The 13,238-nt window shown below is 45.2% G+C and overlaps 1 protein-coding gene across 1 annotated transcript in view; it reads left to right on the top strand.

The window, feature by feature from the left end:
• Positions 1-13,238, top strand: part of LOC126195084 (protein borderless) — a 444,253-nt gene that overhangs the window by 320,392 nt on the left and 110,623 nt on the right. The window contains exon 4 of the mRNA XM_049933546.1: positions 11,148-11,370. Coding sequence (XP_049789503.1) covers positions 11,148-11,370 — 223 coding nt within the window. The remainder of the gene's footprint in view (positions 1-11,147; positions 11,371-13,238) is intronic.

Below are 13,238 nucleotides of genomic sequence, written 5' to 3'. Positions count from 1 at the left end.
GTAGTTGGTGCCGTAATTCAAGACAATCCATGTTCTCATTTTTGCGTGGAAAATGGTTACCGATAAATAAAACATGAGTTCACCCGTTAGTAAGTAGGATGTTTGGTTAACTAGTTAGCTATTCAGATGATTTGCTTGATAATTAAAAGATGTGTGGCTTCATGACCACGAAACAAACAAAACTTATCCGAATCTGTGGAAAAAAGTAATATGGAGAGAAGGAGAGTTTTAGTTTTAGCGAATAAAAATTTTTCGAAGTAAGTAAGTATTTTTTATTTATGCATAACCATTTTCCATGCAAAAGTGAGAACATGGATTTTCTTAAATTACAGCGCCAACTACCAAGAATCAAAACAAATGTTTAAGACAAAATGTATGTAGTTTTTTTTATGTAGAATCTAATTCTGCGATAAAAATGGGGATTCCTGTTTGAAATTTTTAAGTTATCTCCCACCCCACCCCCAGGGGGCTGGGGTGCTGGACTAATTTTAGCACCAGCAGATGTCCCCCTCAAAAATAATCAACTTTGGATTATACACATTTTTTCGTGTGAAGCTTAGTTTTCGAATTATTCTGGTATGTCTACTTAAAATTTACACCCAGTATACAGGGTGTCCCAGCTATCTTGTCCACCCAAAATGTCTCTGGAACTATAACAGCTATTGGAAAACGACTTTCACCGGTATCAATGTAGGGCTGGGGCCCATGAACGTACATATTTGGAAACATTCTAAAACGAAAGCATATGTGTTTTTAACACAAACTTATGTTTTTTTAAATGAACCTCCTATATTTTTTCTTCGGCAATCCATAGCATGACAAAGTACATATACAATGGCGTTGATTGCATCGCTATATTTCCATTACATCCCGAGATATTAAGACGCGAAGTTGACGCTTGAAACACCCGACATGCGCTGCTAGCGCACGTCCTGAGGCTCAGGCGTGAACCCCATGCTGCCCGTAATCGCGATGTGATTGACATGTATAACCACACCTCTATACTTATCAAGAGGTCCGAAACGAATAATACAGTCTGCTGCCATCAACTCTCATAAGCACGTAATGGTTTCCCTCTTGCACGTTTTACGTATCTACGTACACAATATGAACCAGTACCGATCGGTGTACACCCGTCGGGTTGTCTTATTTATCCTGCACACCCAAAATAAGGTTTATCTAATGCGTTATATGACCCATTGTGCCTGTCGCGCAGGGCCTGGCTCTACCTAGTCAAGTGTCCAACGTAGTTCCCACTACTGCCACAGTTACCACTTCGCCTTGTTTATGATTTGCGACCCATGCTAACTCCTGTACTCCACCACCCTCCGAGCATCCCATTTGTTGTTGCTTTGGCGTGCAGTACACCACTTGCCAGTGTAGTCGTGCATCAGAGTAGTCTAGTGACGGCACGGAGGTAGTACACATTGCGAATAAATGTTGTGTTGTGGAACTTATACTGTACAGTATGATATACACACATGAAGATATGGTAGAAATGCAGCTGATCTATGGAGAATGTACGTTGACGGGAAATACGTTATGAGATTGCTTGTTTGTCGATAGTACTGTTAGCGAACATTATGATTATTAAGTTAATATGTCTGTTTTCTACCCTAATCTACATACCTGTACTGTAACCTGTTGTAGGTGGACGAAATGCTGCTCAGGCAGAACGACTGTACAGAAGACGATTCCCTGACAAGCCATCGCCCTCGCGCCGGATGTTTGGTCGTCTCACATCTCGTCTACGTGAAACGGGAAGCTTAAATCCAAGACCTCGACATCGTCCTAGAACACGCACAGATGAACGTGCTGAAGTTGCTGTGCTCGCTACCATAGCTGTGAATCCTCAAATCAAAATGGTTCAAATGGCTCTGAGCACTATGGGACTTAACATCTGTGGTCATCAGTCCCCTAGAACTTAGAACTACTTAAACCTAACTAACCTAAGGACATCGCACACATCCATGCCCGAGGCAGGATTCGAACCTGCGAGCGTAGCAGTCACGCGGTTCCGGACTGAGCGCCTAGAACCGCTAGACCACCGCGGCCGGCCAATCCTCAAATCAGCACACGTGAAGTTGAACGTGAAGTTGGTGTGTGGAAATCAAGTGCACAGCATATTCTTAAACGTCATAAATTTCATCCTTACCACGTTCATTTACACCAGGATCTTCATGTAAATGACTTCCGCAATAGGGTAACATTTTGTCGGTGGGCTCAGCAAAAACTTCTGACTAATCCAAATTTTTTTGCAGATGTTCTCTTTACCGACGAGGCATCATTCTCCAACAAAGGAATAGTCAATATGAGGAATATGCATTATTGGTCCGCAGACAATCCAAAATGGCTCCGTCAGGTAGAGCAATAACGTCCGTGGAAAGTTAATCTTTGGTGTGGGATTATTGGAGATACCATTATCGGACCTTATTTATAAATGGCATCCAAAATGACAGACAACACTCCAGATTTATACGACACAATCTTCCTGTTCTCTTGGACACCGTACCTCTGAACCGGAGAATGGTCATGTGGTATCAGCATGACGGATGCCCTGCACATAACGCCTTACGAGCACGACGACTTCTGAACCGTAAGTTCCCTGGTAGTTGGACTGGACGAGGTGGCCCAGTTAGGTGGCCTGCCCGATCTCCGGACCTTACACCGCTGGATTATTTTCTTTGGGGGACAGTGAAGGATGCTGTTTACCAACATGAACCAACAACACCAGAGGACATGAAGCAAAGCATTATTGATGCTTGTACGGCCATCAAAGAGGAAACAGTAGCACGACGTAGGGCATCCTTCATCCGCAGAGTGACCCTATGTATGCAAGCCAATGGGCATCACTTTGAGCATGAGATGTGAACGCTATGTTTAGTATGTAGTGCTGGTATCACAGTGGAAGTTTCTACAAAGGGCCATTTGACCCAGTAATGTTAAGAAACATTTGTTTGCAACAATTTGTCATTTAACGCATTAGATAAACATAACATAGATAATTATGTGATAATAGAACTAATTGGTTAAGCAGGTTTACATTCATCTTCTATGTCCTACTTTAACTTCCCAAATCAAAACATTTGTACCTAAACAACGGTAAAACTTTTAGTCCACTTGCTCGTTTCACTAAAACCATCAACATGAATTTTACTATTACGATTGAATGATTAACTGTCACTTGCGCTAGATCTAGAGTAAAGTAAAGTTTTAACGTTGAACGGCATTACCTTTTTAGTAACGGATTAACGATAAGCGAAGTTAACTATGTGACTAACGTTGCGGTACACAGATATGTTACAGAACCGCATCACCCCTAGCTTATGGGATAAATACCTGCTGGAATGTACGACGTTAATGCAGGATGGCAGCAGACCGTATTATTCGTTTCGGACCTCTTGATAAGTATGGAAGTGTGATTACGCATGTCAATCACATCGCGATTACGGGCAGCATGGGGTTCCACGAAACAAATTTGAACTCAATGGCCCTCTTCCTTTTTTGGGAGTTTCCTTAGTATTACACTAAGGTCTCAAAACCATTAGAGACCTCCTAATATCGTCTCGGACCTACTTTTGCACAGCGCTGCGGAGGAACTCGACATGGATTGTACTCAACAAGCCATTGGAAGTCCCCTGCAGAAATACCTAGCCGTGCTACCTCCATAGCCGTCCATAATGGCGAAAGCGTTACTGGTGCGGAATGCTGTCCACAAACTGTACTCTCGATTATGTCCCATTATTGTTCGATGGAATCCATGTCAGGCGATCTGAGTGGCCAAATAGTTCGCTCGAATTGTCCAAAATATTCTTGAAATCAATCGCGAAAAACTGTGGTCCGGTAACATGACATAGTTTTCTGGCAACATGAAGTCCATGAATGGTTGCAAATAGTCTCCAAGTCACCGAAAATAACCATTTCGAGTCAGTGCTCGGTTCGGTTGTACTAGAGGATCCAGTCCATTCCATGTAAACAAGACAACACCATTATGGAGCTACATGAGGTTGCACTGTGCCGCTGGCCGGGGTTGCCAAGCGGTTCTAGGTGCTACACTCTGGAACCGCGCGACAGCTACGTTCGCAGGTTCGAATCCTGCCTCGTGCATGGATGTGTGTGATGTCCTTAGGTTGGTTAGGTTTAAGTAGTTCTAAGTTCTAGGGGACTGACGACCTTAGAAGTCCCATAGTGCTCAGAGCAATTTCAACCATTTTTTTGCACTGTGCCTTGTTGACAGATGTGGTCCATTAATTCGTGGGGTCTGCGCTAGAATCGAACCCTACCATCATCTACCAACTGAAATCGGGACTCGTCTGATCAGGCCATGGATTTCAGGTCGACTATGGTCCAATCGGTATGGTCATGAGCCCATGAAAGGCGATGCTGGCGATGTTGTGCTGTTAACAAAGACACTCGCTTCGGTCATCTGCTGTCATAGCCCATTAACGCCAAATTTCACCGCATTGTCCTAACGGATACGTTCGTCGTACGGCCCACATCGATTTCTGCTGTAATTTAACTCCGTGTTGCTTGTCTGTTAGGACTGACATCTCTACACAAACGCCGCTGCTCTCGTTCGTTAAGTCTACATCTACGTGGATACTCTGCAAATCACATTCAAGTGCCTGGCAGAGTGGCACGGCCATCGGCAGCTGTGTTGTTCGTAGTGAGAAGCAATGCCTGAAATGTGACATTCTCGGTACGATTTTTATACTCATTGAATTCCCTAACAATCTCCCAGGCACCTAGCTCCAAATACCCTTCCGCGTTCAAAGTCTGTAAATTCCCGTCATGTGGCCACATTCACGGAAACCGTTTCACGTAAATCGTCTCAGTTCAAATGACAGCTCTTTCAATGCACGCCCTTTGATACCTCGTGTAAGCGAAGCTCCCGACATCTCTGTATGTGCATATCGCTATCCCACGACTTTTGTCAGGTCAGTGTATGCTTGGTGGGTACGAAAATTTTTCTGATCCGATGCTTTTGTAAGACGTTGGTGGGTCTAGACTTCCGAGGAAAATTGATTTTATGGGAGAAATTTGCATATTAAGTTTTCCAACTCATTTAACACGCAAGCAATTGACCCGCGACTGGGGTCATTGGATTCGATTATCTCCTTCTGAGTGAATCTGCAGATGAATTTTATACATGGCGAGTCAGGAAGAGAGGTACATGCTTTGTGGGGTGAAAGTACTACTGTACTTAACGAGAAACGTCATATGGTCATACCTTCAGTTCTTATCAGTTTCCAAGGATTTAATGAAAATATATGGAACAGGACAAATGTCGGAGATAGTAAATAAAAAATTGTGACCTATTGTATTTTTAGATTGTGTAAATTTTCTCAGAAAAGATTCTCAGAAAGTCCACATTCAGTTGCAATGCTTTCTGCAGCACGTGGCCTTGCACGGTGGCCGAGCTGTTCTAGGCGCTTCAGTCCGGAACCGCGCTGCTGCTACGGTCGCAGGTTAGAATCCTGACTCGGCCTTGGATGTGTGTGCTGTCCTTAGATAAGTTAGGTTTAAATACACTACTGGCCATTAAAATTGCTACACCAAGAAGAAATGCAGATGATAAACGGGTATTCATTGGACAACTATATTATACTAGAACTGTCATGTGATTACATTTTCACTCAATTTGGGTGCGTGGATCCTGAGAACTCAGTACCCAGAACAATCACCTCTGGCCGTAATAACGGCCTTGATACGCCTGGGCATTGAGTCACACAGAGCTTGGATGGAGTGTACAGGTACACCTGCCCATACTGCTTCAACACGATACCACAGTTCACCAAGTGTAGTGACTGGCGTATTGTGACGAGCCAGTTGCTCGGCCACCATAGACCAGACGTTTTCAATTGGTGACAGATCTGGAGAATGTGCTGGCCAGGGCAGCAGTCGAACATTTTCTGTATCCAGAAAGGCCCATTGAGGACCTGCAACATGCGGTCGTGCATTATCCTGCTGAAATGTAGGGTTTCGCAGGGATCGAATGAAGGGTGGAGCCACGGGTCGTAACGCATCTGAAATGTATCGTCCACTGTTCAAAGTGCCGTCAATGCGAACAAGAGCTGACCGACACGTGTAACCAATGGCACCCCCTACCATCACGCCGGGAGGTACGCCAGTATGGCGAAGACGAATACACGCTTCCAATGTGCGTTCACCGCGTTGTCGCCAAACACGGATGCGACTATCATGATGCTGTAAACAGAACCTGGATTCATCCGAAAAAAATGACGTTTTGCCAATCGTGCACCCAGGTTCGTCGTTGAGTACACCGTCGCAAGCGCTCCTGTCTGTGATGCAGCGTCAAGGGTAACCGCAGCCATGGTCTCCGAGCTGATACTCCATGCTGCTGCAAACGTCGTCGAACTGTTCATGCAAATGGTTGTTGTCTTGCAAACGTCCCCATCTGTTGACTCAAGGATCGACACGTGGCTGCACAATCCGTTACAGCGATGCGGATAAGATGCCTGTCATCTCGACTGCTAGTTATACGAGGCCGTTGGGATCCAGCACGGCGTTCCGTATTACCCTCCTGAACTCACCGATTCCACATTCTGCTAACAGTCATTGGATCTCGACAACGCGAGCAGCAATGTCGCGATACGATAAACCGCAATCGCGATAGGCTACAATCCGATCTTTATCAAAGTCGGAAACATGACGGTACGCATTTCTCCTCCTTACACGAGGCATCTCAACAACGTTTCACCAGGCAACACCAGTCAACTGCTGTTTGTGTATGAAAAATCGGTTGGAAACTTTCCTCATGTCAGCGCGTTGTAGGTGTCGCCACCGGCGCCAACCTTGTGTGAATGCTCTGAAAAGCTAATCATTTGCATATCACAGCATCTTCTTCCTGTCGGTTAAATTTCGCGTCTGTAGCACATCGTCTTGGTGTAGCAATTTTAATGGCCAGTAGTGTAGTTCTAAGTTCAGGAGACTGAAGATCTCCGATGTTAAGTCCCATAGTGCTCAGAGCCATTTGAACTACACTCCTGGAAATTGAAATACGAACACCGTGAATTCATTGTCCCAGGAAGGGGAAACTTTATTGACACATTCCTGGGGTCAGATACATCACATGATCACACTGACAGAACCACAGGCACATAGACACAGGCAACAGAGCATGCACAATGTCGGCACTAGTACAGTGTATATCCACCTTTCGCAGCAATGCAGGCTGCTATTCTCCCATGGAGACGATCGTAGAGATGCTGGATGTAGTCCTGTGGAACGGCTTGCCATGCCATTTCCACCTGGCGCCTCAGTTGGACCAGCGTTCGTGCTGGACGTGCAGACCGCGTGAGACGACGCTTCATCCAGTCCCAAACATGCTCAATGGGGGACAGATCCGGAGATCTTGCTGGCCAGGGTAGTTGACTTACACCTTCTAGAGCACGTTGGGTGGCACGGGATACATGCGGACGTGCATTGTCCTGTTGGAACAGCAAGTTCCCTTGCCGGTCTAGGAATGGTAGAACGATGGGTTCGATGACGGTTTGGATGTACCGTGCACTATTCAGTGTCCCCTCGACGATCACCAGTGGTGTACGGCCAGTGTAGGAGATCGCTCCCCACACCATGATGCCGGGTGTTGGCCCTGTGTGCCTCGGTCGTATGCAGTCCTGATTGTGGCGCTCACCTGCACGGCGCCAAACACGCATACGACCATCATTGGCACCAAGGCAGAAGCGACTCTCATCGCTGAAGACGACACGTCTCCATTCGTCCCTCCATTCACGCCTGTCGCGACACCACTGGAGGCGGGCTGCACGATGTTGGGGCGTGAGGGGAAGACGGCCTAACGGTGTGCGGGACCGTAGCCCAGTTTCATGGAGACGGTTGCGAATGGTCCTCGCCGATACCCCAGGAGCAACAGTGTCCCTAATTTGCTGGGAAGTGGCGGTGCGGTCCCCTACGGCACTGCGTAGGATCCTACGGTCTTGGCGTGCATCCGTGCGTCGCTGCGGTCCGATCCCAGGTCGACGGGCACGTGCACCTTCCGCCGACCACTGGCGACAACATCGATGTACTGTGGAGACCTCACGCCCCACGTGTTGAGCAATTCGGCGGTACGTCCACCCGGCCTCCCGCATGCCCACTATACGCCCTCGCTCAAAGTCCGTCAACTGCACATACGGTTCACGTCCACGCTGTCGCGGCATGCTACCAGTGTTAAAGACTGCGATGGAGCTCCGTATGCCACGGCAAACTGGCTGACACTGACGGCGGCGGTGCACAAATGCTGCGCAGCTAGCGCCATTCGACGGCCAACACCGCGGTTCCTGGTGTGTCCGCTGTGCCGTGCGTGTGATCATTGCTTGTACAGCCCTGTCGCAGTGTCCGGCGCAAGTATGGTGGGTCTGACACACCGGTGTCAATGTGTTCTTTTTTCCATTTCCAGGAGTGTACTTTGCAGCACTTATAGACAGGTGCTGCGTTCCTCATCTGAGCCCATTCATACGGTCATTTACTTGACCACACGGATGTAAAATTCGAGGATTTCCGCTTCTGTGTGGATTCTACCCTTAGAGATGTAGCTCTTAAGCCAACACTACACAAAGTAATCTAATCGAGTAAGGTAGGGTGACCTTGTTGTCCAAGATATGAGACCATAGCGACCGATCCAACCCCCAGGATATGTTTCATTGAGTTACTATGTCATTGACCGTAAGGAATGTGCAAAAGCTCCGTCGTGCTGAAAGTACATGTGACGTTGTGTTGCCAAAGAAATATCAAACCAATGTTATGGTAAGAGATACAGATTTTGAAGGAAATGAAGATAGCGTCCTCCATTAAGACGGTTATCTAAAAAAACTGGATCGATGAGTTGGTCGTCAATAATATCAGACTAGACGTTCACTCAGAGACGTCGTTGAACATTTTTTTCCACAGTAGCGTGAGGATTTTCATTTTCCCACTAGTGAGGGTTCAACGTGTTATTAATGTATTTGGGGGTTAATACTCACTTATCAGTGGACAGAATAAGTGGAATACAGCGTTCACTGACAATGATCTATTGACATAATTTCTTTTGTTTGGCACCATCTCCTAAATACGGATGTTGCACACACTGCCGATGATACAGGTGAAGACCTTGCTCAAATACTGTGTGCATCACCCGTGTTTGTGGAATATCTGTGCGGCTGGTCCCGGCGGAAGTTCGTGTCCTCCCTCAGGCATGGGTATGTGTGTTTGTCCTTAGGACAATTTAGGTTAAGTAGTGTGTAAGCTTAGGTACTGATGACCTTAGCAGTTAAGTCCCATAAGATTTCACACACATTTGAACATTTTTTTGTGGAATATCAACGTCACTATGATCTTCTTGTGTGGGACATTCAGATTCCATAAGCCTTCGCACAAACGTCTACAGCGCAGAACTTGTAAGGGAGTATGCGAAAGAACGTATTAACAGATTATAAACGACAAATAAATTCATTATTAAAACACAATGGTTTCAGGATTATGCAGAAATTGGATCAAGGAGAGCGATTTATTTTCACCTGTCTTCTACACTTTTTTTCTTTCTCTTGCAGCCATGTTAAAATTAGCGTCTTTCCAAAAAACACAACTGTGTTTACACAATTCACGTCACTAAAATGCTAATGCAGCTGCAATTGCGATACAATCCTGAAATATTAATCAAATAATCGAGGACAAGTGAACGTCAACAACTTATGAAAACCCCATGCTTAGTATAAAAATAATAGTGTGATACCTTCATTTATCATGTTGCAAAGTCCATACATTTCACAAGCTGTCTATAGCTCTTGGAAGACTTACATTATTTCAGAGAAAAAGTTTGTAGTCACACGTATACCGCAGTAGATAAAACAACGCATGTTAGCTATGTGGAGAAATACTCTCCGCTTTGTGCGCTGTCATCTGTAAAAAATTCGTTTCGGAATCTCGAACCGATTATGAGATTTGAAGGATTACAAGAATGTTTCACTTCTACTCTCCTTCGCGCAGACGATCGGAACTAACTGCTCTGCAAACAAATCATTTTCTCGAGACTGGCGATCGATATAGATCTCATCTCAAGTTTAAAGATAAATTCAATATGTTAGCTCCATTTCTCATGCAGCAAAATGTGGGCTAAGACGCATCAGACGCACACTAATTTTTCATTGAAAATTATTCGAATTTAGCACAGTACTTTACTAAATACAGAAATATCTCAATAAGTATGATGTGTAACGAAATGACAGGCGGTTCATCATGAAGCTAACGCCTGAGGCTACGAGATGTGTGAGAATAATTTTTTTCGCCGAATAGTTTCTTTGAAATCGTTTGAGGAAGGTTGTAGTGCCTTTGGCGTGCACACACTCCATTCTCGCGCTGGAGCTGAGGAGGTCAGAAAACGTTTCGTTAGTAACGGAAGAAGCTCACAGCCATGTAGGTGAGAGGTAACTGAGGCGGCCGTCCCTTCGGAACAGATGGGTGGACTTACCCAGCGCGAAGAAAGAGAGTGTGTTTCTGCCCACTTGCCAAGTAATCCTGCGCGAGCTCTACTCTGGGAAGCATACAACTCTTACGCAATCTGTCAAACACTTTGATATCTGGAACTCTACGATTAGAAAATAGTCGTCCGTATTCGTCAACAGCGGCTCTAGAATTTCCATTGCAAAACCTGTAGACTATATTACTGCACTCCGCATGTGTGAAGAACTGTGGCGTTCTTAGTATGCTGACCTATACTGTTTTGACTGTACATGTAATAACACTATAGTACACTGGTGCAGCCGTTGTAGTACTAAAACGTGAAGTAAACAACGTGTACACTTGCAGCGTTCGTAACCTCACTACAGACAAGTGAAGCGCACATTGAAATGGTTGTAAGGGCGACACTGTGTAGCCTGATGTCGTTTGGTTATATTCGGATGTGAGTGCTAGTCAGTAAGGACGTGCGACTGACGCCTGAGATTTTGCATACGGTTAAGAAAAAGTCATGTATTCATATGAAGTATTTGTTCTGAATCATCGCTACTACCACCCCTCAAGGTATGTACCTCACGTCTTGACTCGCTGCCTCTTCAAATGGATGTGAAACACCGCAAGTTTATAGGCCCGTGTGTCGCACGCCCAGATGCTGAGCTCTCACTGCCTCACGACTGCTTGTGTGGTTTCAGGGACGCGCAGTGTTCTCCTGGTACGACGGCGTGCTCACGGCCGACCCCGGCTACTTGGGTCGTGTGTCCCTGGTGTCTCCAGACGCGCCGTACGGCCGCGGCTCGGTCAACCTCACCTCCATCAGGGAGACGGACTCCGGCTGGTACGAGTGCGTCGTCTTCTTCCCCAACCGCACGCCGGCGACCAGGCCCAACGGCACCTGGTTCCACCTCGCCGTAGAAGGTACGCCTCCGTCAGTCTTACCTAGGTGTTATTTCTGTCCGCACACTGCTGCGTCAGTAGTGCTGTAGTTGAGTACGACTCGAACTGCTCGAGTAGATTTCATCGTTAGAAAAATCTCGTGTTCTTCTCGATCTTCCGATCATGCCGTGATCTAGTGACTTTCGTTAGTATTATTACTAAGAGGTGTCTTAGCACTTTAACGTACTGTCGACTTTAATAATATAAATAACTGTGAAACATGGATTGTAAAATCTTGTTAGGTGCAGCTTATATGTAACAACAGTAACTAATAAATAAATAGAAGATCGCAATAGAGGGCCGCGCGGTCTCAGGTGTCTTGTCCAGTCCGCGCGGCTCTCCCCGTCGGAGGTTCGAGTCTTCCCTCGGGCAAGTCTTCACTCGGGCAAGTCTTCCATCGGGCAAGTCTTCCCTCGGGCAAGTCTTCCCTCGGGCAAGTCTTCCCACGGGCAAGTCTTCCCTCGGGCAAGTCTTCCCTCGGGCAAGTCTTCACTCGGGCAAGTCTTCACTCGGGCAAGTCTTCACTCGGGCATGGGTGGGTGTGTTGTCCATAGCGTAAGTTAGTTTAAGTTAGATAAAGTAATGTGTAAGCTTAGCGACCGATGATCTCAGCAGTTTTGTCCCATAAGACCTTACAACAAATTTCCAAATTTCTGCAATAGAGGATCCAGTCCAGCTCTAGAGTTTTCGCTCGTTCTGCAATATAGTGACTTCTGTTGATGGTGTCACCACGACGGGTCTTGCTGTTATAATAAATTCTCGATTACAGTTACGGTCACTTTCGTGGGACTTATTTCGTTTATTACGGATTTAATGTTTCATTAATTTTTTTCTTGTTTCATTTGCGGATACCATCCTGTTTCTAGTCTCACTAAAAGCTGGTGACGTTTTTATTTGTTAGTCTTAAATGCGTACAGAGATCGAAATATTCGTATGCAACTCACTTGACAAATTATTACTATTTTACAAAACCAAATGAAATTTTATTCCGGTTTCAGAGTCGAGTAATATTTTTCAAATGATAACATTTTCGACTCTGACTAGTAGCTTTACTTAAAAATCAGCGTGAATGGTTACATATACACACACTCAGGTACTGTATGAGAACTTTTATTCGAAATTTGTTTGGTTACAGATGAAATTTCAAGTAATTATAGGTTGTTGTTGTGACTAGTTCATAGTTTCTCTGGTACCCCTTTTGTTCCCGCCGCGATAACAACAGAAGGTTATGAAGGAGATCCCAACACAAATGTCAAAACGTTGGTCGTATAAGAAAAATAGTAATAATTAGACGAACATGACGCGCCCTGCCAACCTATAAGATTTTACCTTCTGCTTTCTTTAAAATCATCGCAAAATTTACAAGTTAATAATCCTACGACACTAGACATTTTACAATCAGCAAAAATTAAATGAACTTCATCATGGCGCCTAATACTCCTGATCTACCCAACTTTGATTCCACTGCATTCCCCTGAAACTTTAAAAAAGGTGGCATACATTTAATCAGGTATCTCCTGTCTCGGGAAAGCATTGTGTGATTGAAACATGCATTGAAATCCGAGTGATGCCTAATAAATTTTACACAAGAACATCGTTTGCTGCCCTCAGCTCTTTCAAAAATCCTGCCACATGTCCAATCTCCATTCATCATACCTAAAACTACTTGATTTTCGATCGTCAGAGGAAGTACTTTTGGAAGAAGAATACGCGGCTCTAAATTAATTTCGATGCACCTACTTCTCTGTATTGTACGTAAAGTATATTAAAACACACGATGTCAATATGCGTCCGCTGTATTTGGTAAAATAATTCCCTCACACTCGTCGCCTCCTATGATAACACAGCAA

The sequence above is a fragment of the Schistocerca nitens genome, chromosome 7, assembly GCF_023898315.1.
Source record: "Schistocerca nitens isolate TAMUIC-IGC-003100 chromosome 7, iqSchNite1.1, whole genome shotgun sequence".
In the NCBI taxonomy this organism is placed as follows: domain Eukaryota; kingdom Metazoa; phylum Arthropoda; class Insecta; order Orthoptera; family Acrididae; genus Schistocerca; species Schistocerca nitens.
Note: the sequence above shows the minus strand (reverse complement) of the source record. Positions and strands in the feature narration are given on the sequence as shown.